Source organism: Mus musculus, chromosome 4 (genome assembly GCF_000001635.26).
Source record: "Mus musculus strain C57BL/6J chromosome 4, GRCm38.p6 C57BL/6J".
NCBI classification, from domain to species: domain Eukaryota; kingdom Metazoa; phylum Chordata; class Mammalia; order Rodentia; family Muridae; genus Mus; species Mus musculus.
This window is the reverse complement of record NC_000070.6, coordinates 150,118,938-150,146,695: the sequence shown is the minus strand read 5'-3', so window position 1 is coordinate 150,146,695 and position 27,758 is coordinate 150,118,938. Positions and strand designations below refer to the sequence as shown.

General features: G+C 50.6%; 1 protein-coding gene across 2 annotated transcripts; it reads right to left on the bottom strand.

Moving 5' to 3' along the window:
- Window positions 1-2,527: 2,527 nt before the first annotated feature.
- Window positions 2,528-27,352, bottom strand: Slc2a5 (solute carrier family 2 (facilitated glucose transporter), member 5). Of its 2 annotated transcripts, NM_019741.3 has the most exons (14): window positions 27,146-27,352; window positions 26,648-27,041; window positions 25,931-26,012; window positions 21,008-21,106; window positions 20,410-20,570; window positions 17,529-17,653; window positions 11,000-11,152; window positions 7,150-7,275; window positions 6,878-7,065; window positions 6,656-6,766; window positions 5,836-5,937; window positions 4,443-4,518; window positions 3,769-3,896; window positions 2,528-3,671 (listed from the first exon to the last, which is right to left on the bottom strand). In NM_019741.3, the coding sequence occupies exons 3-14, from the start codon at window positions 25,958-25,960 to the stop codon at window positions 3,465-3,467; spliced, it is 1,506 nt and encodes a 501-aa protein (NP_062715.2). In that variant the 5' UTR covers window positions 25,961-26,012; window positions 26,648-27,041; window positions 27,146-27,352; the 3' UTR covers window positions 2,528-3,464. The 2 variants fall into 2 exon arrangements, with proteins under 2 accessions (NP_062715.2, XP_006539139.1); XM_006539076.4 differs by lacking the exon at window positions 27,146-27,352 and having other exon boundaries at window positions 2,936-3,671; window positions 25,931-26,007; window positions 26,648-26,711.
- Window positions 27,353-27,758: the final 406 nt, after the last annotated feature.

The window sequence follows — 27,758 nt, the reverse complement described above, 5'->3', positions numbered from 1 at the left end:
GGGCCAAGGGGCAAACCTATCGTTTTCCTAAAAGTTCATATCCTCAAACTGCCCTCTAAATGTGTTTACGCTTATATACTAGTGCTGCTTTCAATCTTGGTCAGAGAAGTTTTTGCAGTGAGCAGAGAGGTGAAGGCAGAGAGAGACTCATATTACTGGTGTTCAGGAGTCACCACACAAACCGCTCACACAGTGATCTCAGATATGATGCAACTGTCTGTCCCCTGGGGCTAGAAGAACCCTTGCACAGTCCTGTCCTTTTCACCTCTGCTCTCACAACTTAAAACCCTCCCCATCGAGACTCACCTCCCCTGAACACATTTCCATCTGGATTCACTCAAGTGTCATTTCTAGGGGAGGAGATTGGTTTTGGATTTTGGAGGTGGGTTCTTAAGTGTCCCAGGCTAAGCTGGAATCCACTATGTAGCCAAGGATAACCTTGAACTCCTAATCTTCTTCCTTCGCTTCCCAAGAGCTAGAATTCCAGGGATGTGCAGCCAGGCCTGGCTGAGCCTTTGACATCTTGACTTCAAACCTCTGGAATCTGGGAATTTGTCATTCACTCTGACAGCACAGGTGTCGTGCGGATGAGAAAGCACTGGGACTGAAGGGCAGGGAGAGAAAGCCGTTCTGATCATTCCTGTCTCTGGAGTTGTCCTTAGCCCATGTACCTACTACCTTCTGCCCTCGCCCTCACCAAACTGGGCCCCTTGAGCGCCACTGAATCCAATGAGCCTCTTCCTCTGGCCCTTTGCTTGAGGTTTCTGCGCAACCCCTAACTTCTCCTGTAAACACCCGAGCCACTCTCACACAAATGAAGTCCCAACCCAGTCTCAAAAAAGCTCTGGGGGGCCTACCTTCCTTAAGGGCTCCCCCAACTCTTCTGTGGGACAGATGGAGTGATTCTCTAGTCTGTATGCGTGACTAGGCCTGGGGCTCTGCTCTGCCCATGGGCTGACTGTCAATCACACTCAGATCCTTCCTGTGGCCTCCCTTTCTGGCTTTCTCATTCACCTTCTCTTTCTTTGAGCCCCGGGTTTACCAGCTGGTCTCTCCCTTCTCCAGTCCCACCCGGAACTGCTAGGGACTTGGTGTTCTAACACCAGGGTTGTCATGATTGTTTTTCAAGGCTGGGGGTGGAACCCAGGGCCTTGTTTCCGCTAGGCTCTGCCACTGAACTACACACTCAGCCTCCAGGACTATTATAACCAAGTTCAGACTCAGTGTGGTTCTCAAGACTTAAAGGGTAGAGCACCCATTTAACCCCAACACTCAGGAAGAAGAGGCAGGCAGATCTGAGTTCAATGCCATCCTGGTCTACAAAGCAAGGTCCAGGCCAGCCAGGGATTCCTAATGAGGCCCAGTATCCACCCCTCTTGCCCCGCAAAGATGCATTGGCTCTTTTATAGCCCCACAACTTATACCTCATCCACACAAGCAAAACGCTGGATGTTTCTATTCATAACCATCTGTGTGAGTTTTAAACTATATGAGTTCATGCCAAGGTTTTCATCTCTAATGGACTGCTACATGGAGTATTCCAGGATCCATACCATCTGCACTCTCCCACTGTCTGCCGTCCACTCATATAAGTGTCCTCTCCCCTGTGTTTTACTTGTGAATTTACATAGTCTCCAGATGCGTGCTTATTCCCAAGCACGTCTACCCATCAGAGTACCAAATGTGCATCACTGAGCTAGACGCTTCAAGCATATGAAGTCATTTAACCCTGCAGCAGCCACATGGGACATATTCTGTTTGTCCCACTTTTACTTAAGTACAGAAAAGCTAAGATTCGTGTAGCGTGTAGCTTCTGCTACCCTACCTTTATGCTATGGGAATGGGCTGTGCTACCTGCCCTTGCCCAGAGAATATTGTATTTGTGCATCACACACACACACACACACACACACACACACACACACACACACTGCTCAATTCAACCTGCCTTTTTGACTCAACTGCTGGGCGCCTCCAATCTACCATGGCTAGCATGCCCTTCTCCCTACTCCCAGCTCAGCATTCTATCTGTCGTCAACCTCAGTTGCTCAGCCATCTTCAGTCCCAGCTCAACACCCCAGGGAAAAGCGGCCTATGGCCGGTCGAACCGAGATCTCACATGGCTGGTTGGCTTTTCTTTCTCCCAAGCACGGTGGAAACTCCTTTCCTCACTTCTAAGTCGGGTAGCTTGCCTAAGGAGACCCGGAAGCCCCGCCTATTTCTCCCAGCTCATTGGCCGCTAATATCTTTATTGATGGATCAAGAACCAATAGGGGAACAGGACCTTAGCACTAGCGCCACACCTACAGAGTTGAGACTCTCCTGGCTCCAGGTGTTACTACTGTTCCTGTGAACAGAATCCACAGTAGTTCCACAATCTCTAGCTCCCGATCTGACAGCACCACTTTCAGCATTCAGAGAGTCCGTCCTTCAGTGTTCTCTGTCCCTCATGTGGCAAGCCAAGGATGGCTCGATCGCAGAATGTGCTTCCTGGGTATCAGAATGCTCTTGAGCCAGTTGCATGACTCGATGCCAAAGAATCTTTATTCTATGTATGTAACAATCGCTCCAGACCCCCAAAGCTTTCCCTGTTATCCTGACTGCTGCCGTAGAAGACACCACATCCCGCAGCCCACTTAGGACCTCCTTTCACATCTCAAGGCTTTCTCTATACTTTTGTAACCTCTCTCTTCCCCCTGCCCCCTCTCAGACTTCAGTTCTGCCTTGTTGATGGCTCCCTTGGTGCTCACCATGTAACTGCAGACACGCAGAGTCTCTCCCAACTTTACACACAACACTTCACAGCTCTGCAGCTCTCCCCCAGCCCTTTCTTCAGCAGGGAGTGTCTGTGTGTCTTTCCATGCCAGATCCTGCTCTGGGTGGGGGCGGGGGGGGGCGGGGCAGCCACCCTCTGCTCGTAGAGAACTGCTATGTCTTGGTGAGAAGTGATCATATCTGTTTTATTGGTTATACAAAGTAGTATCGCTTACAGTTAATAATCCACGCTCAGTGTGTCTTCGCAAATGGCCTGTTCCCCCACTTTATGACATGGCTGGGTAGGGAAAGAAGACAACATCAATCCCAAGTAGATGCCAGAGTTCTCTCCAGGCCCACGGGAAACACACAAGAGTCAGTTTTGCTGGTAAAATATGATCATCACATCTGGTCTTGCAGCAACTCTTTTTGTTAGAAAAGCGATGTTACAAGACCCTCACCAGAGTCAACCCGGTAAAGGCAAGGGATGGCTTTGCACGAGACCAAGAGCCTATGACTGGCCTCTATAGTTAGAGACAGCAGGAAAGCACAAAAGCAGGCAGATGTTCCCACTGAGTGGAGGCCGGTGACGGGGCTGACACTTCCCACCAGGCTCATCTCCCTTCCAGTGTCACAGACAAGAATCCAGAACCAACGTCTAGACAGGAGGTCCATGCAGACTGGCCAGGCTGGCTGGTGGCCTGGCTCTGCTACTGCTCCAAGATGGCGTGTGGGAGGGCGCCAAGCTCCTCCTCCTTCTTCGGATATACGTCTGACACCTTGTTCTTCATGGTAAAAATCTGGTTGATCTCAATGAATGTCCTGCCCTTGGTCTCTGGGACGACCATGAAGATGTAGATGGTGGTGAGGAAACAGATGGTTGCAAAGATAATGAAGCTGTAGGGACCGAGGCCCATCTGTAGGGAGAAGGATCAGTAGGGTAGGGTGTGCTACAACGCTCTGGCTTGGTGGCTTGGGGATGTGGGTGATGCTGGGGCCTTGGGTGCCACTCACTTGAATGAAGGGGAAGATGAGCCCCACAGTGAAGTTAGAGAGCCAGTGGACACTGCCTCCGATCATGTAGGCGGCTGGCCGGGAGGACTGCAGGAAGATCTCAGTGATGAGCAGGGCAGGGATGGGGCCTGTGGGAGGGAGGACAGAGGGATGAGGGAGAGGCATGACAGGGAAGGGGTGCAGAGAAGAACATCAATCAAACATCAATCAATGCTGTTTGTGGGGGGAGACACTTTCCTGGACGGCACAGTGGCTTACAAAGGGTCCTTGAGCCCACGGATGTTTTGGCACCCTAGCTACCTGACCATGGGGGCAGTGAGTATCTGCAAGACACAAGACTCTGTGAGGTGGCTAAGTGAGGATGCTGGGCAAGTCATAAGGATGATAGGCATGATGGATGGATGGCAGAGGCAGTGAGGATGCAGATGCAGGCCATAAGGATGCTAGACATGATGGACAGATGACAGAGGCTGCCTGTGCAGCTCACTCTGCCAATCAAACATGGTAGCACTGTCAACCCATAGTGCTAATTACAGCCCCTCCCATCCTGTGCCAAAAGGAGCGAGGGAGATGCCACTTGGGGTCATATTCATCCTCCCTGAAGGCACTCAGAGTATCAAGAAGGATCAGGATGTGGGTCACTGAAACCATGAAACCAGCCAAGGGATACATACTGGGTCCTAAGGCGTGTCCTATGACGTAGACAATGACACAGACAATGCTGATATAGGGCATCCAGGAGATGGTGTTCTGTAGGGGTGGAGAGACAGGCAGTTAGTTTGTAGCAATGCAACTGGGGCGGGCGTCTCGGGGACCTCAGGGCAGAAATGGCACTAGGATCTGGGAGGAGCCAGCAGCGACTCAGATGCCCATTGACATCTGACAATGACTATACTCGCTAGGACGAACTCATGCTGGTGCCTGGTCCCTTTACTACAGTGAAAACATAGGCTGGGAACAGCATGCGTGTCACTTCTGAGCAGGGCCACCAGCTCAGCGGGCAGCTGCTGTGTTCATCTTTTCCTGAAAACACCTCTGGCCTTCAAAGGGGCAGAACTTTTGCTGGACCTTGTAGCTAAATTACCAACATGCTTTGAGATCATGGACAACTATGTACTTAACCTGACCTCCTACTGTGTGCTCAGCCTGGATAAGTATATTCTCCCATTAAGGCAGCAATGGTACCTGACTAAGCCTTGATTTCCTATGAAATCAGCTCTTAAAACCTAAGCTTAATGCACTGCTTTATCCTCGCATTTGTACATGTGTGCATGTGTGTTCATGCATGTATGCTCGCACGCATGTATGTATATGTGTGTGTATGTTGTGGTAATCATTTGCTGAAAATAGCCAAAAGGCTAAAAGCAAACCTGAACAACAAATATCCTACATGTGTTGGGAGTAACGTGTGGATTTAGGTGGATAGCACCTGTGTGTGATTTTTGATGCTATTCTAGCCCAGTTGGGGTCAGTATATAACGTCTTCCCTTGTAAAACTCTGTTAAATTGGGCTGGTGAGATGGCTCAGTGTGTAAGAGCTCTTCCGAAGGTCCAGAGTTCAAATCCCAGCAACCACATGGTGGCTCACAACCATCTGTAACAAGATCTGACTCCCTCTTCTGGTGTATCTGAAGACAGCTACAGTGTGCTTACATATAATAATAAATAAATTAAAAAAAAAAAAACTCTGTTAAAATTTTCTGTAAAAATAGTTTGAGGCCAGCCTGGTCTACATAGTGAGTTCCAGGGCAGCCAGGACTACATAGAGAGACCCTGTCTCAAAAAAAGAAAAAGTATCCCTCATTCCAGCTCAATCTCATAGTATTTCAATAAAGACAATCAACACAGAACAAAGCCCTTTGTTAGAGACAGGCATCAGAAACACACACAGCACAGGCCATAAACTGCAGACAGGTTGGGGGCACAGGTGAGATAAGGAGAACTCCAACGTGGCCTCACTCTTTGTTTAAAGAACCCCGAGAGGGTCTCTCTCCCGTCTCATTTCTTGATGTGATGCCACCTTCTCCGAGGTCCCTTTACATGGATCATCAGCACAGCGCTCCTTACCTGCAGCGCCAGTGCGGCCGTCAGCACTAAGCAGGCTATGAGGCAGGTGGAGAAGCCGACGAGGAGTAGGAATCGCCGTCCCCAAAGCTCTACCACAAAGATCTGGAGGTGTGGGAAGGAAGACTGTGAGCTTCTAGACCCCGTGCCCAGTGTTCTTGTGGGACAGAGTACCCCCGCCAGAGGCTGCTGTCTCAGGAATAGCCCTCACTCGCCCTCAACCAACTTTGGAGAGGCCAGGAGGAGTGTGTGCCCAGCCACCGGTGTGTAAATAATTGTATGCGAAAACACAGAGGCATGTGTCAGTGGCTGGTCCCTGGAGGTCTGGCTGGGTTCCTAGGCCCCAGCTGCCCACTCTTAAATGAGCCCTCACATCAAGAGCCACAGTCCTGTGGTTCGAAGCTTCTGGCCTCCTGCAAAGAAGCCAGGTACTGGAGTCAATGAGAGATTCTGTCCACATGGAGGCCTGACTGGCTCCTCTGCCCAGGGGCCAAATCTCACTAAACAGCGAGTCATGAGCTCCCGGCAGGGCCTGTGCAGAGACCCTGCACTTCTGCCACGCTGCCATGCTCAGCAGCCCCAGATAGAAGAGGTTAGGGCACACTGTGGGCTCCGTGTTAGGGGCCCATGGCTGCCCCCCCACACACACACACACTAGAGTCAGGGATATGCTTACAGCAGAGCTTTGAGGCTGGGGCGTCAGAGCCCAGGGGGCATGTTGCAGTCCAAAAGCCCAGCTCTGTCCAAGCTGGGAGCTTTCACACTCCTCAGATATCCCTCCACTCTTGGTGGCTTAAGGGACCGTCGCCTGGCAGACACCCACCGTGAGGATGGTCATGAACACATTGACGGCCCCAGTCCCGGCTGTCACATACTGGACGTCGTCGCTTTTCACGCCTGCGCTGAGGTAGATCTGATCGGCGTAGTAGTAGATCTGGAAGAGAAGCATGGGGGTTGGCAGAGGCCCTCGGGCATAGGATGGCCAGTGGCCCACCACACCCCAACCCCTCTTCGTCAGCACCCCAAGCTCACAGGATGCCCGTACCGCGTTCACTCCCGACAGCTGCTGGCCAGCCATGAGGACAATCATGGAGATGAGTTGCCAACGGAGAGACTGCATAGTGAACAACTTCCACACAGAGATGAAGCCCGCCGCCTTCTCAGCCTCATCCTCCTTCCGGATCTCCTCCATCTCTAGGTGCACGTCTTTCCAGCCTCGGAGGGTCTGGAGGGCTGAGCGAGACGAGCAGAGGGCATGAGCTCAGAGGCGAAGAGCTCCGGGGCCCTGGGTCAGGAGGGAACCGCCACAGACCTCACCTCTCTCAGCAGCTGCTTCATCTTTCTTCTGGATCAGCAGGTAGCGGGGGCTCTCGGGAAAGAACGGGAGGAGGAGGAGCTGAAGGCCTGCGGGGACTCCAGTTAGACCCAGGAGAACTGGCCAGCCTGCAAGCAAGGGCTTAAGGTCACAGAAGCACGGAAGAAGTAGAGACCTTTTTCTCCACTCTGAACGGTGGCAGGCACTCTGAGCCATCGCCCGGAGGGGGGGAATGAGGGCTCTGTGGGGACTAAGTGTGACTATTTCCGTGGACGTCTGGTGGCTATTTACACAGTAGCTGAGGCATGACTAACCATGGCACACCGAGGTGCTGGGCAAACAAGAACATCTGGTAGTGCCAAATGTGGGCACGGACATGGGCAAATGGCAGGTCTCCGTGTGCCATTATACAGACCCACGTTGTCCTTTAGAGACCAGCCGGCTGGAGCATGCTGAGACCGACCCTGTCATCCCACCCCAGGTATATATATGTCCAGAGACGCTTGTGTGGGTCACAAGGACACCTAAACTGGAGTGGTCCGAGCAGTGCTGATAAACTCAGAAACAAGAGCAACGGTAACGCAAACGTCCATTATATTCCACAGAGAGGACACAGTAGTCATCCCGTGACCCTAGGATGTAACTGAATACCGAGGCAATCAGCGATGGCTTGGACAGATCTGTCCAGCGTGATATGGAGTGTAAACACTCAATATCTAGTGAATGCCCTTACATCAGTTTCAAAAGCTGGTGAAAAATCCACCCTACCATCTCCAATGGTGATGAGCCTGAACCCAAAGCAAGACGATGACGGGGGTTCAGGTCAGCACAGGGATTGCCCTCGGGGAAGGGAGGGGCTGCTGAGGGGTTCACATGCAGCTCTCTCTTGACCTGGGGAGTGGTCTCGGAGCATCTGGTTTCTTTGTCTTTCTTCATGTTTACTGGGAATCAAGCGTGATGTGTTCACAATAAAAATAGCTATAGATCGAGCTGGGTGGATGGCTCAGAGGCTAAGGGCATTTGCTGCTCTTGCAGCGGCTATGAATCTGGATGCAGTTTCTAGCACTCGGACAGTGGCTCACGGCCACCTTCTAAGGGAATTTCATGGCCTCTTCCGGACTCGACAGGCACCAGGCATCCACGTGGTGCACAGACAGACAGACATGTAGGCAAAACGCCCATTTGCATAAAAAAATGGAATAAGTGCCTACCAAGACAAATGAGCAGTTCTGCCCCCTGCTTGAGTCATCTCTGGCTCTCTTGCCTTTTCTCCTGTGCTCAGGGCCAGTGACGTCATAGGCATGTGTGTGTGCCAGCCACCAACCAGCCAATCACAAAGGAGCTCACACCCTCTTAGGGGGTGGATCCAGTCCAGCCCCATTTTACACAGGCAGAGTCTGGGCCCCTTGCTGAGAGCATTTAGTCCTTTGGGAGCAAAACTGTATGCACACAGGCTGAATCGTGCTTGTGATTACATGGTTGACCTTGCCCATCCAATTTAAGGAGGTTATAATCACCTGACAGCTGTTGAATAAGATATAGGTCTCATGTAGTCCAGGCTGGCCCAGAGCTTGGTCTTCCTGTCTCGGTCTCCTGAGGGCTGGGATTTCTGATGTACGTACACCATGATGGCCAGAGTACATGCAGTTCGGGTTTTGAGTTTTTACATTTGTATTAATTTACCTATTTATTTTATGATATATGTGTGTGTAAAAGAGGGAGAAAGAAAAGAGAGAGGAGGGAGGGGAGAGAGAAAGGGAGGGAGGGAGAAAGAGAAAGAGAGGAAGAAAGAGAGAGGGAAGGAGATGGGGAGGGGGGAGGGGTGAGGGGGAGGGGGAGGGGGATGGGGAGGGAAAGGAGTACCACAGAGATCATGCACCGAGCAGAGACAACTTGTGACATCACTTTCCTCTCTACCGTGTGGGTCCTCAGATCATCCGATTTGGCAACAACATACTGAACCATCTTGGCTTTTTTTTTTTTTTTTTTTTTTTTTTAAGAAAATAGAATGTAACTCAGGCTGGCCTCAGACCTACTGTGTGTCTCAGGCTGACTCTACGTCCCTCAGTCTCTTTCCTTTACCTTCTGAGCCCCAGGATTACAGCCATGCACCACTATGTCCAACTTCCCTGGTCTTTTGTAGTTGATTCAGTAAAAAAGAGACAGGCCAGGGATACCCTCATTTAGCTGGAATCTTCCTCGAGATACACGTGAACCTCTGAACTTTCACTCCATCTCATAATCCACTCCTCCTGGCCAAAAAAAAAATGACCTAATTTCACCTAGAATATGAGTATCACCCAACGTCAAGTTTGGCTCCTGGATGAACCACCACTTTCTAGGCTGGAGCAATGTCCTTCCACCTCCTGCTGCCCCTTGATCAGAACTGGGCCCTAGATCATCGTGGGACCCTGTGCCTATCTCCCGTGCCCTGTCTGTGACAAGTACTGCTGTCTCCCATTCGAGTCACGGTCACCAGCCCCTGGGCCCCTCCGTCTAGCCCCCTACACTGTAGCTCTCCTCACCAAGGCACCAATGGTCACCAGACACTAACTCAGATCCCACTTCTCAACCCTGACCACTGTGCAGCCTTAATCGCGGGTGCCTTCTTCTTGCGCCTCCTCTCACTGCGCCACCTGCTGGCCAGCTCTGTTATAGCGGAGCAGCTGTCCTAAGCCAGGGCTCACACTGAGGGCTCTAAAATGGGCACGGTTAAACTGCAGCCTTGCACTGCAGGAAAGTCACAGACAAGGGTGGAGGTCTAACATTGCCATCCCTTTCAGTTCCCTAAAGGCTCAAAGGATTTCGACATTTTTGTCTCCTCTGCCCAGGCCTAGAATGTTCTCTTCAGGACAGAACCGCTCCTGCCCTCCTGCACAGGGCGATGTAGCAGAGAGTCTGCTCCTGTTGCCTGGGGCTCCCTGAGACTCAACCCCAGTCCATTGATTTTAGGTCCCAGCTCCTAGGGATAATGTAGCACCTTGATGGAGGGGTCCTGGACACGTGTAGGGACAAGAAGACAGGGGAGCATGGCAACTCGACACAGAGCCAGCCAGGCTCAGGCTACAGGGTCTGAATCTTAACAGGACTTTGCACATGTTTCAATCTGCTGAGTTTCGGGTTCTGTATCTGTAAAGTGGGTATGTTTAAAGTACATGACCTCCTGAGGCCGCTGAGAGAAACAGATGCGCTATTACAGAAGACATGGCGCCCAGGCCACGGCAGGCATGAGCATTGCAGCCGGCCTCCCTTCCAGAGGCTTAAGGCTCAAAAAGAAAGACAGGGAGGAAGGAAATAAAAGAGAAGTGATGGGGGCAGGGCTGGGCCCAGTTGGGAGAGGGTTTGCCTAGCATCTGCACAGATCTCCAGCACTGCATAAAACATCGGCGGTCTTGCCTGCCTGTAATCTCAGGGCTTGTTGGTGGCGGCAGGAGGATCATCTGTTCAAGGACACTCTGACTACCACATGAGTTTGAGGCCAGCCTGGCTTAAATGAGACCTTATCTCAACACGGGGGTGGAGGTGGGGGTGGGGTGGTGGGGTGGGGTAAAGTGTCCTGAGACTGAGAAAGAGGAGGCAATGATGCCACGTCTGAGAGTGCGGACAGTCACTTAGCAGCTCAGGGGAAACAGACCCTTCCTGTTAAGTTGAGAAGCCTTGCTGTCTTCTAGAAGGAGCTGTCACCGCATGCTTGTTCAGGCAAAACCCGTGTGGCTAGCTCCAGAACAGCCGAGTGGACAAAGGACAGTCTCCACTGGACATAACAGGGAAGTCAGAGGGCAGAAGCTTCCAGTAATGGTGCTAGGTAGCAGCTTTGGGGAGAGGGGGCTGGGGGCTGGGGCCTCTTCTCACCATCCTCATTTGCCAAGAGACTCCGAAGGCCAAACAGCTGGGCCACAAGGATGCCGACAGTGATGAAGAGTTGCGGGACCACTCCCAGAGCCCCTCGTAGGTTTTTCGGGGCCAGCTCCCCTAAGTACATAGGGACCACGTTGGAAGAGATACCTGGAAGGAGAGTCACAGTAAGAATACAACCAGGAAGGCTGGAGGGCTGACTCAGAGGTTAAAAGCACTGGTTGCTCTTCCAGAGGGCCCGAGGTGACTCACAACAATCTATAGTGAGATCTGGTGCCCTCTTCTGGTGTGCAGGCATACATGCAGACAGGATACTGTATGCATAATAAATAAATCTTTAAAATAAAATAAAATAAAATAAAGAACACAGAAAATGTCTGGTAGAAACCAACTGTGTCTTCGAAGACTCAATGTACCTTGCCAGGTGAACTATCTAGCCTGCTCCCCACCAAGCCCTTAAAATGGGGATAATTCCGTTGGTAAGTACTGTGGGAGAGCTCCTAAAAGCACCCCCGAGAGGTGGACCTCTGGCCTCCACATACAAGTGCACACCTGTTCACCCTGCCTCTCACACACACCCTCCTGTAACACAGTGAATGAATGAATGAATGAATGAATGAATGAATGAATGAACGGCCCTTGTAAGTACCTCTTCTATTTCTTAGTTCCTTAAACATCAAGGAAAGAAATCACATGGGCGAAGCTCCTGACAGGAGTATTCGCTTCTTGACTGTGTTACCTGGGGATGCAGCCCAGCCAGACCCTACATCCTTGCTCCTGACTGGCCCAGGTCATAGAGGGAAGAGGATTAGACACGCCCCTCTCCTTCCCCTCAGAGAGAAAAGAATCAGTCATGGAAAGGCACAATAGCCCTGCCCACTGGCTTACTTTCTGGGGACAGCACATGGCAATAAACTCCTGCCTTAGGCAGCTAACACACATAGCAGGCAGAAGGTTAGACCCAGGCCAGCCTAGGGTACAAAGGGGTGCCCTGTCTTAGAAAAGCTTTGATTGGCAATTAACTCAGAAGAAAAGCTTAAAATGTAAAAAATATCAAATTTTAATATATATTGTATATATGCATTGCTGGGATTTATGTATGCTGAGGCTACTCTGAACTCCACTATTTAATCTGTTTTAAAAAGATTTATTGTTTTAGTGATGTGATTTGGCATGTGTGTTTTGTGGGTGTGTTTACAGACATGTCAGATTCCCTGGGAGCTGAATTTTATAGGCAGGTGGTTGTGAGCTGCCCGACCTGGGTACTAGAAACTGAACTGAGCCATCTCTCCAGCGCCCCCCCCCCCGGCCCGCTATGTAATCTTGTAAAATTTCCCATCATGTCAAAATATGACTCTTTTAGGAATAGACAAACTGGGGGCTGGTGGGATGGCTCAGTGGGTAAAGGCACCAGCTGCCAGCTCTCATGATCTGGGTTCAGTTTGCAGGATGCACATGGCGGAAGAAGAGGGGGATGCACATTGCTTCACCCCACGAGATAAACAACTAAATATAAAAAAAACCCGAGAAACAAAAATGCAAGGGCCAGAGAGGTGGCTCAGCAGTTAAGAGAACTGGCTGCCCTTGCAGAGGTCCGGAGTTCCGTTGCCAGCGCCCTCATCAGGAGGTGCATAACACCTGTAACTCCAGCCACTGCATCCGCCTTTCTCTTCTCTGCAGGCACCTGCACTCATCTGCACACACCTCCCCCAAACTGCCCCCTCCCCCAGTTCAATAATAAAATAAATATAAAAAAAGTATAGGTGGGGCACTGGGAGGTGAGAAGAGTGCGTGTCTAGTGTGCACAGGGCTTTGGGTTCCATCCCCAGTACAAAAGGACGCTTGTGGTTTAGCTGAGAGAGAGACAGAGACAGAGGGACAGAGAGAGAGACAGAGAGACAGAGAGAGAGACAGAAAGAGACAAGGAGACAGAGAGAGAGTGAGAGAGAGAGAGAGAGAGAGAGAGAGAGAGAGAGAGAGAGCCAGGAAAGAAAGAGGGTCCACGTGTAAAGGCTCTTAATACAAAACCCAACAACCTGACTTTCATCCCGCCCCCCTCCCGGGGACCCACACTGTGGGAGGAGAGAGCTGACTCCTGCCAGTTATCCTCTGACCTCCGAAACAAGCTGTGGCAGGTGTGTGCCCCTCACGTACACAAACACACTCAATAAGTAAATGTAAAAAAAAAATAACAGCAACGACAAAAATGAGAACAAGTACAAAATCCTGGTAAGCGTGTCTGGATTAAGTACATTTACGTGTCTAGAATCAATCTCTACTTTGGATATTTTCGGGGGGAGGGGTCTTGTTATGTAGCCCATGTTAGCCTCAAACTTGAGGTCCGCCTGTCTCAGGCCCCCAGGTCTAAAATTACAGGGATGCCACTCTCCTGGGACAGACCCTGCAGACCAAAGTGGGAAGACCCTAGAGTTAATTTGGGGCGGGACAGGGCGGGGCATGAGGAGGGGGCGTGGCGTGGCGTGGAGGGGGTGGAGGTGGGATGGGGAAGCAACTGTAATGTCTGCATTCCTTCTGGCCAGGGAAAGCCTTCAGTCCTCTTGCCAAGGAGTTGATCAACAAACAACAAACCCATGAACTGTGAGAAAGCAAAGCGCAGCGACCTTCGCTCCCCAGTCACGGCTGGGCTGTTTGTTTCCTTCTCGGGTGAGCTATGCGGCCAGCGCAGGTGGCAGAGGAGCTTCGGGAAGCTGCCTGTCATCCACTGCATGGCTAACTGAACACAGGGGCAGTTTTGAACATCCAGCCGGCTGGGCAGTGATTCTACAGCGGATTACAAGAGCCCTCTGCCCGGGGCCTCACCCCAGTAGCCACGGGGCACCTCCCTCCCGCGGGCCATCCACGCCCCTGTTGCCCAAGGTGCTGATAATGGAGCCACTGGCTGCTGCCACGTGTGATGGCCATGTGTGATGCACACGTGTCACCATGCCCTTCTTGGGAAACACCCTGGAGGAGGTCACCCGGATGTTTCTCAGTCCCGGGGCTGGTGGGAGGTTTTGTAATTTTGTTGATTGTTTATACTTATTTACTGTATAACTATAATTTATCATTTGTCTCATGAAAACAACAACAACAAAAATCCAAATGGCTGCTGTTAAGACAGACACTAAAGTGATTTGCAAAGACGTGGAATAATGGCACCCTTCATATGAAACTTTAGTTAAGTCTACTTTTTTTGGTTTGTTTGTTTGTTTGGGTTTTTGTTGTTGTTGTTGTTTTTTTTTAAGAGGCAGCATCTTAGGAAGAGCAGCCTGGTCTTGAACTCAGCACACCTGGCAGTTGCATTGTTTTGTTTTCTGGCTGATTATCTTTCATGAAAACTCTATGCCCGCAGATCCTCTTTGATCTGTCCCTGTGGGCCATGGCACAGGGGTACCACACTGACAAATAAATATGCAAATGAAAAAAATGAGGCCAACATTGGCTAGAAGTATGCTTTTTGAAGTATAAAGTTGGAGTTTCTACCCCATCACCACCTCCACAAAGGTCTTAGTCAGGTGTGCTAATGCACTCCTGTAATCCTAGCACTTGAGAGGCTGATGCAGGAGGATTGCTAAAAGTTTGAGGTCAGTCAGTGTGAGCTACAGAATGTCTCAAAAGCAAACACAAGCAAAGAAAAACAAAACAACCAAGGTCTTGCTACACATTGTGTCAGCCTAGCCTCAAACTGGTAATCCTCCTGCCTCAGCATGGCATGTGTTAGAGCCCCCATAGCCACAGGTTAGGATTTATTTCTGTGTGTGTGTACTGCGAATGAAGCCACTTGTGGAGCTGGTGTCCTGCCCTGAGCTCTATTCCCCGCCCTCTTGTTACTTTTTGTTTTGCTTTGAGATAGGGTTCGTCCAAGCCAACCTTGAACTTCCAATCCTCTTGCCCTTGCTTATCAAGTAGCTGATATCATAGGTGTATGCCACCAGAGCCAGCATCTGTCACGATTCTTAAATTACATTTATTCTGCCCCCACCCCCACCCCCACCCCCATGCATTCGCAAGCACACCACACATATACATATTTAAGACATTTTGGGGGAGCTGTGCGTCTATCATGTGGACTCGAGGTAGAACTCAGGTTGTCCGTTTGGTGGCAAGTGTTGGCATTTCATCTAGGCTCCGCCCCACAGTTACCTGGCAGCAGCCAGGTGTGCTGTCTCACTATAAAAGGGGCTGCTCGCCCCCTCCTCACTCTCTGTCCTCTTGCTCTTGCTCTCTCCTCTTACCCTCCTCCTTTACCTTCGTCCCACTCCCCTCCCCCTCTCTCTCCACGTGTTCATGGCTGGCCTCTTCTCTCTCTCTCTCTCTCTCTCTCTCTCTCTCTCTCTCTCTCTCTCTCATTCTGCTTTTCCAACTACCCTCTCAATTCCCCTCCCCACGCCCTGAATACATTCTATTCTACACTATGGCTGGTACCTCAGGGGGAAGGCATGCCTCAGCATGGGCCTGCAGAGGCGCCCCCTTCCCCCACACCATACCGTGCCTCCACCAAACATATTCCTGGTTTCTCTTTCTTTTTATAAAACACAACAGTAAGTACTTTTACTTGATGAGCTATCTTGCCAGCCCTAATTGTGGAGTTTTAGCTGTGATTTATTGGTCAGAGTTGTTTTATTTATACTGTTCTTGTTATTATTATTATTATTAACCTTTCCTGAAAGCCCATGATCAATGGAAAAGAGACTGTACTAGCTCACAGCTGACAACTTCTGGAAGTTTTTTATCTCTTGAAAAGCTTTTGCAGGGAAAACCAAAGGCAGAGACAAAGACATGGCTAATGACTGCCCAGGCATTCTCAGGGGTGGGGGTGGGGTGAGGAGAGTGACTCAGCACTGAGTGGGGTCGGCCCAACACACACACACACACACACACACACACACACACACACACACTCCCCCATCCTGCAGTTCTTCACTTTGGCTGGCCTGAGCTAACTATTGTAGATCAGGCTGGCCTCAAACTCACAGAGATCCATCTCTACTTCCTGAGTGCTGAGTCGGTGCTGAGATACTGAGAAAAAAGCCCAGGCGTGCACCACCGCTGGCAACAGCAGCTTCCAGACTTCTCTGCCTGCTCATTTGCTTACATCCAGCCAGATCATCCCTCCACCCCTACCCCACATTTGGAAGGACATATAGCAGGTCACTCTGGCATCAACTAGGAGATGCAGGACGACACCGGTCAGGAGGTGCCCACCCTGCTTCTGAAGGACCCTGAGAGCTGGCAAGGCCACTCCTGACTGGTCACTGGGAAAGGCTGACTGCTGGGAAGCCACAAGTGTAGCTTTAAAAGAGTCTCCTTTTCTAAACAATTAGGGAAGGGCTTTCTAAAACTAACGCAGCAGTTCTCAGCAGCCTAGGCTGTGAAAGCTGTGGGTGAGGTTTACCAACCAGTCCCGCAACCTTTTCTTTTTTTTTTTTTTTAAGATTTATTTGTTTATTTTATGTATGTATGTATGTACATACATCTTCAGATACAGCAGAAGAGGGCATCAGATCCCATTACAGATGGTTGTGAGCCATCGTGTGGTTGCTGGGAATTGAACTCAGGACCTCTGTAAGAGCAGCCAGTGCTCTTAACCACTGAGCCATCTCTCCAGCCTACGCTCCTCAACTTTTTTTTTTTTTTTTTTTTTTTTTTTGGTTTTTCAAAACAGGGTTTCTCTGTGTAGCCCTGGCTGTCCTGGAACTCACTCTCTAGACCAGGCTGGCCTCGAACTCAGAGATCCGCCTGCCTCTGCCTCCCGAGTGCTGGGATTAAAGGCGTGCATCACCACGCCCGGCTGCTCCTCAACATTTTAAGACCACACATCACAGTTTAAAAAAATACAGAAATTGGACTGGAGAGACAGTTCACTGTTTGCTCTTCCAGAGGACCTGGGTTCAATCCCCAGCGCCCCACATGGCAGCTCACGACTGTCTGCCACTGCAGTTCCAGAGGACCTGACACCGTCACACAGACACACATGCAGGCAAAACACCAATGCACAAAAAATAAAAACAAACCCCCACAACATCCCAGAAATCTATTGTTTGACTTGGTTCTCTTAAGATAAACAACTGAATTAGAATTTTATGAGTCCTTTTCCTTCTCATGACGTAGGACAGTCTATCGAAGGCACTGCTCACTAAATGACACTACCCTCCAACGGGCCATTATCTTAGTCGATGCTGTGATACTGAGAAAAAAGACCGGGCTGGAAGAATCCTTCTAAAGTCAGGGTTTGTAGCTGACTCATAGAAAGGACAGCTTTCCTGGGCTAGGAATTGTGGCTCAGAGATAAAGTGGTTATTTAGCTTTCACAGGGTCCTGGGTTCAATCCCAGCTTTGGAAAAACTAAGCAAAAAGCAGCTTCCCCTCCAGGAAGCATCGCTGTGAATGAAGGTCTGCCCGCTGGCCACCCACAAGGACGAGGAACAAACTCAAGTGCCTGCATAGGGTCAGCTTCAGAAGTCTCTGTGCTTCAAGGCCCCCAGACTGCACAGATCCCTGGGAGCCACCAGGAATCGTTCCTTACCTGCACAGATTCCAACCAGAAGTCTGGAAATAATTATTAGCTCAAACGATTGGGCAATTTGGCTGCAGCCCATTAAGATGGCCGGCAGGATGGAGAATATGTTGTTGAACAGCAGGGCCCCTTTTCTGTGGAGGGTAAAAGCTGGGTTAGCTTACGGATCCTTTCATTCATCCATTTCATTGTTCATTCAGTAGCAATTCATTTAGCCAACAAACACTCCTTAATGTCTGCTCTCAGCAACGTCCCCTAGTTACGCAGTGAGCTTCACTGGGCCCTGGAACTGACAGAGGTCAGGTGCATGCCCTGCTGTGGGGGCAAAGGTCAGAGGGCACTGGTGTCAGGGACAGAGGAACATGGACTGAGATACAAGGCCTGGGTTTGCCCCTGAGCCGGAGACCTAGCACTTACAAGACTGAGGTATGTGGATTGCTGGACCTAGCAGCTCAGGCCAAACCTGGCAGCCCCGGGTGAAGACTGTCTCAGAAACAGACAGGCTTGGCATGTGGCTTGCCTAGCATGTGCCGGGGCCTGGATTCGGTTCCAACACGACAATTAAAAACAAGACAAGCAAACAAAAAACCGTAAGAATGTAGGCTGGAGACCGCTGGCAAGGCCACTCTGCTCTTGCAGAGGACCTGGGTTCAAGTCCCAGTACCCACATGGCAGCTCACAACTGTTTGTAACTCCGGTTCCAGGGGAACTCACACCCTCTTCTGGTCTCCCGGGCATCAGACACACATGCAGACAAAACGCCCATAAAGATAAAATAAAATGAAGGATAAAAAAAAATTAAAAAACAAATAAAAAAGGGGCTAGACACAGATTTTGTACCCTTCACAGATAGTAATTCAATAAGATAATAGACAAACTAGAAGATTCTAGAAATATAAGCTCTAGGTGGCTTTGAGATGAGTTTTTAGATACAATGCCAAAGTATAATGCACGAGAGAAAGAACTGGTGCTTAAAATGAAGGAAAAAAAAGTTGGAAAACATAGGAATTAAGACAACAAAAAAGCTAATACGGACTGAGATCGAGGTCCACTAGTTCACTAGTGTTGACCTATGTCCTGCCGATCTGACTCACACTGGGGGCCGGCGGAGACAGCTTTGGGTTCACACTAACCTCACAGGGCAATCCCAAGGTCTCAGGTTCCCAACCAGAGGTTGTATACTTAAGGAAAAATAAAGATTTATTTATACATTTAATTTTATGTGTATTGAATTATTTTGCCTAAATGTATGTTTGTGCACTGTGTCCGTGTGTGCCTGTGGAAGTCAGAAGAGGGCATCAGATCCCCCGAACAGGAGTTCCAGGTGGTTGAGCGCTGCCATTCGGGTGCTGTGAGCCAAAACCGGGTCCTCTGCAAGGGCAGCAAGTGCTCGTAACCACCGAGCCATCTCTCCATCCCCAAGACGCTTTCCAGAAGGACTCAAGTTTCACAGCAAGGTCCCAGACTCTGGTCTTGATTCAAGATCATGACTGGGTCTCACTTTGTAGACCAAGCTGGCATTGAACTCAAGATCCTTCTGCCTCCACCCACTGAGTCCCGAGATTATAGCACACTCTACTGCATTTGGGTACCAAACTCTTCCAAAGTCAAAAGTCACTAAAGGGGAAGTGGATTTTGGTTTGACTGAAGCAAAGGACATGGGGTCCTGTGTCTTCTCTGACACATGATGTTCATTCTGGGGGATGTCCCCAGCCATCCCTGACACCTATGCCCGTTGTCTAGGGCCCCAAACATTAGTCCCTGTCCAGTTTCTTTGAATGACCCCAATAGAAAGGAAAGTTGGCCATGCTGAGTCTACCCTCCCCTTATGGCAAGTTTTAGGCCCATGTTTAAAAGGTGATGAGGGATATTTATGAGTCTGGGGTAATAAAAATCTATCTGCCCTAACAGGGCAAGTGGACACGCGACGGCAAGCCCATCAGTTGGGAGGAAGAAGCAAAAGAAGTCAGGAGCTCAGTATCACCCTTTGAGGACACAGTGAGTGTGGGGCCAACCTGGGCTACATGAGACACAGCTTTGGAAGCAGGAGCAGAGGCTGGGGAGACAGCCAAGCCAGTAAAGTGCCTGTTGTACAAGTTTGGGGCCCTGAGTTCAGATCCCAGAATGTATCTTAAAAGCTAGGCACAGTGGCGTGTGGGACTGGAGCCTCAGGAAGAGAGAGAGAGAGAGAGAGAGAGAGAGAGAGAGAGAGAGAGAGAGAGAGAGAGAGAGAGAGAGAGAAGCAGTGGGGACTGCGGGGGACAGGTGCCATGAAGAGAAACTTGACAGGCTTCTGGGTCACACCGACCAGTTAGCCCAGCCAGTCCGGCTTTGGGGCCATGCTGACGTGATGACGTGTGTCACCCCCTGAGACTCTGATGAGGCCCACCGTCAGTGTTGCCGCTGAGGGCCGTGAGTGAGTGGGTTGTTGGTCCTGAGAAGGCTGGGCACTGAAATTCCCCAAGATTCAGTAAAAATATGTTGGGAAAAAAAATACTGAGGAAGAAGGGGATGAGGAGAGATAGCCTAGTGGTTAGGAAATCCCTGCTGTCCTTGCAGAGGACCTGGGTTCAGCTCCCAGCGCTCACGTGGCAGCTCACAACAGCCCTGCATCCCAGGGGAATCTAGCGCCCTCTTCTGACCTCATCAGGCACTGGGCACACAGGCAGCATACCTACTTACATGGAGGCAGAACACTCATACACATAATAAAAGAATAAATTTTTAAAAAAAGATGAAAAGCAACAGAAGAAGGACATTCAACGTTTACCCCAGCTTCCATGTGCACATGCAAACACTTGCACTAGCACGCTTCATATACCAACACCAGTAAGTGTACACACACACACACACACACACACACCCACACCCCAACCCACTCATCTCTTACCTGCCCAGTTTATTCACCAAGGTTCCAACCATGAGAGAGCCTATAAAGCCCCCAAAGGGGAACATGGACACCGTCAGGGACCACAGCAGCGTCAAGGTGAAGGACTCAATATTCTCCTCATTTCTGTCGTAGTAGGTGTCATTGTAAAACTGCTGCATGAACTGGGGGGCAGAGGGCACAGACCGACAGAACCAGTTTGTTTCGAAGCAAGAATTGATAGCCATTCAGCCACTGGGTGGGTAAGCCCTAGTGGAAATAGGGACGGAGCTGCTTGGGTAGTGTGTGGGTTGCGACATCTGTGGGAAGAACTCTGGTAGGCCAGTCCCCGTGGTGTTTCTCACACCCTGGAATGGCTGTAGCCTCATGGTGCTGTGGCTGTTGCCCTCCTGATGACTCCACACACTGCCAGGCCACAGAAAGGCACGTCCATGAGAAGCTGAAGTCTGAGGACTTGGTCATTCACATGGCCTGGGTCCTGAAGGGACTTCCCTCTCCTTGCCCTTAAGGGGTAAGCTGTGTTTGTTCTCTGGGGACCACAAACCCCCTCCAAGTCCCTCCTTATGTCAGCAGCCATGGGTCACTCACCACAGTGACCTACCTCTGAGGGAGAGTTGACGGCAGCTACGTTGTACCCATATTGGAAGGATGAGCCAAAGGCAGCGATGAGCGTTGCCAGAGCAAGGACCAATGTCAGCTCCTGTGGGAGGAGGGGTGGATGGCGGTGAGGGACCGAGGGAGCTCCCTGCTGTACTTCCAGTGTGTGCATTTGAGTCTACTCTACATCCAAAGACTGACCCATTGAGGTGACAACAGGCTCTCAGTCAGGCACCCCTGTGTGAGTGCTCTCCCCAGCTCACACAATCCTCCTGCCTAAACAGCCAGGCTACCTGGGACTTCCAGCAAGAGCCTCTGCAGCTGCCTCACTGCAGCTGGCTCTCTGGTGCTTTCCCAACAGTTCCTCACATACCAGGACTCCATGTCGAGGGTTCTGCTCAGGCACATGTGTGCCAGAGCGATGTGTGGGCAGCTTTTGAGAAGTTGGTTCTCTTGTTCCACCGTTGCATGGCTTCCAGGCAAGTTTAGGCCAGAAGGTTTACCTGCTAGGTGTCTTCACTAATCTAGACAGCTTGGGCCCTTCCTTCTCTACAGACAAAATCAACAGCCACAAGGAAGGCCCTCTGTCAGGGTTGCTCGCCCGCCATGGTATCACCGGCACTGAGATGGATGCCCGGCTCAGTTGGCTATAGGATAGATGGAGATGGGTGGGTGGATGGGAATTGGAAATTGGACATTGACTGGGTCTTGTACAGGCGAACCAAGCTTTTTACCACTTAGGGTGGTGGTGGTTGTTGTTGTTGTTGCTTTGCTTTGAGACAGGTCTTGATAAGTTGCCCAAGCTGGCCTTGAACTTTTATTCCTCCTGTCTCAGCCTCTCTGAGTTCTTGCATTATAGATGTAAGTTACCATGACTGGATTCCTCCCTCCCTCCCTCGCTCTCTCCCTCCCTTTTTGAGACAGAGACTCTATATAGGTTTGGCTGTCCTGTAACTTGTTATGTAGACCAGGCTTCAAACTCACAGAGCTCTGCCTCTCTCTCTGCTTCTCTGCCTCTGCCTCTCTTCCTCTTCTGTGCCTCTCTCTGTCTCTGTCTCTCTTCCTCTCTCTGCCTCTGTCTCTCTGCTTCTCTGCCTCTGTCTCTCTGCTTCTCTGTCTCTGTCTTTCTCTGCCTCTCTGCCTTGTGCTATTATTAAAGCTATGAGCCACCACACCTAGCCTGGGCCTGACTTTCAAGAACAGGTTGAGATGGTTCTTAGAAGAGTCCCAGGCTTTCAAATCTCTGTCTCCAGCTCCAGAGATTTCTCTTAAGAAGTGAGCTGGATGGGCTGGGCTGGGCTGGGCTGGGCTGGGGGCCCTCACAAAAGAGGCATCTCTCACTTGCTCAGAAGTAGGTCCCCAGTGCTTCCTGCCTTTCTAGATAACTGTTTTACAATGGCTACCATTACCCAAAAGAAACTGTCAGAGTATTAGCCCTATGAACATCCCTCCACTGCTGACAACTTTTAAGCCTTAGATTTATTGTAACTGTGTATGTGTGTGTGTCTGTATGTGGGCATATGCATATGAGTGCCGGTGCCTAGAGAGGCCAGAAGTGCCAGATCCCCTACAACTGGAGTTATAGACAGTTGTAAGCTGCCCAGGGTAGATGTTGGGGATTTGATCTGGGGCCTCTGAAAGGAAGCCATTGCTCTTGATGCTGAGCCGTTGCTCCAGCCCCATTGGCAGCTATTTTATTCTCTGATGGAGAATGAGGCTACATCCCACCTGTGGTACCAATACTGACCATTTTGCCCCCCAAGCTGGGTCCTTTCCTCTTTTCTCTCCTGGAGCTATAGGACCAACAAGACTGAGCACCAACTAGCAATGAAAGAGCCTTTGAATTCTTGGTCAAAAACAGAAGTGGGGGCAGACAGTTTTACAAATCAACCTTCTATTTTCTGGGGTGTTATTAAGTTGCCTGGGATGACCTTGAACTCTCTGTAGCCCAGGCTTCCAGTGAATTTGTGTTCCTTGTGTCCCAGCCTTCAAACTAGTAGGCAAGCCTGGGTTTTCTTCATGGTGTGTAATGTGGTGTTCTAACACATATGTATTTGTGAAATGATTAGGACAGGTTAGCTCATCAATACATTCTCCACCACACACAGTGGTGAACACAGGTAAATATACTCGGAGAGCTCCAAGCACCCACGGCAGGCGCAGCGACAATCAGTATGTTCTCAGTGCTGAGCGCTGATGCACCCACCATTAACTGCATCACCAGGCCCTGATGAGCAGAGCCCTCTTCCCTAGGCCCCTGGCAACCGATCTTCTAGTCTGCATCCCCATCTGATAATGCAGCTTGTGTCCTCTGTGCCTGACTTCTGCCACCTAGCCTGACTTCCAAAGCCATTGAGGCCACAAAGCCACAGGCTCTCTTCATCTTCTGGGAGCGGTGAACTGTTTCTTTACAGGGTTGGATCATATGGTGCGTGAGTGAAAGTCTCACCTAGGCTTTCTTTCTTTCTCTTCCCCCTCCCCGCCTCCATTCTTTAAAGGAGAGAGAGAAGGAGAATTTGGGGATAGGACATAGCTCAGTGACCAAACCCTTGGGGAGCATGGGTTCCATCCTCAGTACCCCACTCTCCCCAAATTACTGCGGAAACATCTTGAAGTTTCAGTAAAGGCTTGACCCTGGGTCGGGTGTGGCTCAGGGGTGCAGGGAAGGAGGCCTCCCAGTCCTGCCCAGTCTATATAGTAAGTGTCACACATAAGTGGGCTAATTAGTCAGTCAACACAAAACAACCGTGAGGACCTAGACAGGACAGAGGGGAGGTGATTCCTTCCAGGACACTAAAGCAGCGGTGGCAGAGATACTTCCCACATCATGTGTTCATTGTCCAAACACTTGCATAGGAAAAAGGGGACATTTCACTCAACGGTTCTTAAGTAGTTCTGAGACCTGAGCTGCACAGCTACTGAGGGACAGCTGGGCACAACTGCTGTCTGGCATCTTCTCAGAATACCAGGCAGCCTCAGCCACCCTGGCTTCTCCTAACCCCCAGGGTTCATGCATGGAAGGACAGCTGAGGGGCAGGCAGCCAGAGGTCAGCCCAGGCCCCGAAGCTGGTGGCTGTCTGGGTTGTTTCCTTCCAGGCTGCTCATCTGCAGAGTGCACCCTGTGGGGACCTCTCTGTTCTTTTTATCTCTTGTTGAGCAGCAGCCTCAGGAACTCTTGTGACCCCGAGCATTCAAGTCCTCAGCCCCAGATGCCTTCCTATCAAATACAGGTGATAACACTCGGCCAGGTTGGACACTTGCTCGGGCAGGGTGACAATCTCAGACAGGTCGGGTGGTAGCAGCACAGGCCTGGAATCTCACAGCCACCTGGGCGGCTGAGGGAGAAGGATCGCAAGTTCAAGGCCAGTTGAGACAATTTAGAGAGCCCCCCCACTTAAACTGAAAGGGAGGAAATGGCTGGGGCGGGGTGGGTGGGGATGGTTCAATGGTGGGGGACTTGCCTGGCCTGCATGAAGCCCTGGCTTCAGTCCCCAGCACCAGAAAATCAACAAATAACAAAACCAGAACAAAACAGTTCCCAGGTTGACTCTAATTCTGGGTTTTGGGGCGGGATGGAGTCTGCCCTCTAGGGGACACTGGTTTATCATACCACAAGTAAAGTGGGCACTGGCTGGGGACATCCCTTGTCATCCTAGACAGCTCCAGGGATACCCATGCTCAGCATCAATAGTGAGGTCATCTGCTCCACAAGGCAAACCAAGCAATAGTATTGGCAAGAGGATTCAGTCCTGGCCAGACACTCACTGCCTGTGCATTGTCTAAGTGTTCCAGCAACCAGGGGGAGGGCGTGGTTATCAGTCCATTTTACAGGTGAGAAGTCACCTAGGTGGGACAGCACACACCTACAGCCCTAGCACTTGGGAGTTAGAGGCAGGAGGATCAGGAGTTTGGGGCCAGCCTCAGATGCACAAACTGTCTCTATAACTAAATTATCGAAATAAAGCATCTTGCCAAGGTTTTAGCTGCAGCTAAACGGGCGATGAGCTGGAACCAATCACAGGTGCTTCTCCCTCCTAAGACCACGCCCACCCTCTATGCCATAGGCCAAGCTTCCAGTCCATGTGTTACGGACCTTGGTAAATAATATTTTGCACAGATGCCTGCTCCTCCCTAGCCACATACAAACAAACGCCGTGGGAAGGATTAAAATGCAAATTCCTTGAATGTGTTCATCAATTCATGTAACATTTTTTTGTTTGTTTGGTTTTTTTTTTTTTTTCGAGACAGGGTTTCTCTGTATAGCCCTGGCTTTCCTGGAACTCGCTCTGTAGACCAGGCTGGCCCTGAACTCAGAAATCCACCTGCCTCTGCCTCCCAAGTGCTGGGACTAAAGGCGTGCGCTACCACTGCCCAGCTCATGTTACCTTCTTGGCGCTGGAAATTTTTCTCAACCAAGGAAATCTACACCTAATCCCTACTTACACTGTGAGTTTGGAAGAGAAAGGAAAAAAAAATTTTTTTTTTTTTTTGACAAACAGGGTCTTTATCCTAGGCTGGCTTTGAACTCCCTTTGTGGCTGAGATTAACCTCAAACTCCTCATCTCCCACCTCTACCTCCCAAGGGCTAAGGCACAAGCGTGAGCCATACCTGCTTCACCTTGGACTTTCTGGACCCATGGTAAGTACTCTACGAGCAGAACCATACTCACCAGCCCCGTTTCAGGCACTTTCCGAGAGCTGTTCCGGTGGCAGGATTCCTAACGGGCATCTGTCTACAAACACTGCACTGACTCCTATAAAACCCTACTCTTTGCTGGGCTTCTGAGCAAACTGCCCTCTTCCAGACAAGCGCATCCCGCCGCCCAGGGCAGGTTCTGCAATACCTGAGCAAGAAGCTGAGCAGTCGACACCCACCCCCGCCCCCGCCCCACCCCCCTCCTCTGACCGCTGCCAGCCACATACTCACCCCTGTCTCCTCTTGATGTTTTTCCTCCATCGTTGCTCTGCAAGTGCAGCCTGCGGCTCACCTCCTCAAAGTGCCAGCTGTGCTGTTCGGGAGGGAAGATATTTAGGCTGCACTTTGGCCGTGCCAACTCTCAGCCAATTGCATTTTTATTGCTAGTCTAAGTCAGAATAACCCTTTCAGGCACCGGCAGCGTTTGCCCTGCCTTTCACTTCTGCTTTTAAGTTAAACATGTAGAGTTTGGCTAAGCCAGTGGGTCCCCTGAAACTGTGGACTCAGCGAGGTACCCAGGGGAAACAGCCTCCACTGCTCAAGTCTTCACCAGGCACGGCCTTGAAAAATGACTAGAAAGTGTATTTCTGTCTGGAACACATGGACAGCAACAGCTGTCACCAGCCCTATGCCACATTAGATAATGGGCTAACATATGGGGCTGTAAAGGCTTAGCCTAGTGTTTCCCACCACACCTTCTACTGCCAAGTGTCCCTAGTGGAGAGTCAGTTCTTGCTCAAGCAACCATGATGAAACTGTTATTATCGTTACTATCACTATTATTATTGGTGCTGGAGACCGAGTACGGATTGCCTGTGCTCTAGGGCTGAGCTATCTACCCTGGCCTTAGGTAACGCTGTTTGAGGAGAAAACTTTATTTTGTCTTTTTAAGGAACCCCGAGCGGCCCGGAGAGATACACTTTTCAGTACTGGGAAAGTAGCAAATACCTTCTTGTACTCTTCCTTTGCAGGGCAGGCTAAGTCCCCAGAGGCTGGTGTGAGTCCAGCAATCTGCCCACAAGCTGGTCACCACGGGCTCCGGCGCTCAGCACGTGTTCAACTGCTACCGGACTGACCAGGCCAGGCAGCCAAAACCTGAGCAAAGTCCCACCAGGCCCGCAGATTTTCATCCTTGTTAGACATGCTCCTTTGATTTATTAGCTGTTGCTCGAGTTCAGTCAGCAGATGTCTTTCTTCTTGTCCTTCACCCTTCAGCCGTTTATCAGGAGCCCACTCTGCATCCAGAAGTGTAGATCCGCTCGGGTAGCAATGGACAGTGGGGGCGTCTCCTTCCAGGAAAACTTCCTTGTTTTCTTCCCACTCCAACACGGTGGCTCTTCAACTAAGGCGTGACGGGGCCAGAGAGATTCATGTATTTCAAATAGTTTGAAGAAAAACAAAACCTTCCAAAGAAAATGCACGTAAATTGTAGGTGGTGTCACTTACTTCGGGGGCGGGAGTGAGAGGTGGGGTACAGAAATAACGAGCCGAGTTTACAATCTTGGGAGCGTAGGGAACAGAGGCCAGCTTCTTGGCCCCCAACTATTAATCTTCTCTCTGCCTGTTTTACTGTAAAATGAGATCTGAAAGCTGAGGGTTCAATCCCTGCCTCAACTTTCTCAACAGGGTAGGTGGGTGGGTGGGTGCAGGTCTGTGGTCAGACCCTGAGAGAAGTATTCGGAGTGGGAGTCTGGTTTCTGCGCAGTCGCAGTTCAGCGCGACCAACGCTCATCCTCAGTCCCAAGAGCACTTGCGGTTGAGGTGAGCCGGGGAGGGGTGCGGAGGGGCAGGAGCGGGTAGGGGGCGGGGGCGGGGGAGGGGGCGGAGCTGCATGCGTCCCTGTGTCCCCTGGAGGGAGCTGGCGATTCTGTCTGGTCCTCTGGGCTGGCAACTGCAGTCTGCCCCAAGGACATCCATCCCCAGGGCTCTCTTCTCCAAGAGAGAAGAGAAGGTCATTCTATAGACATGTCTTCTGTGTCCCCTGAAGAACCTGTCCGCAATTTCAGGACCCAGCCAAGCCACGGCCAACAGGGTGGAGGGCTGGAAGGTGGGCAGTGGG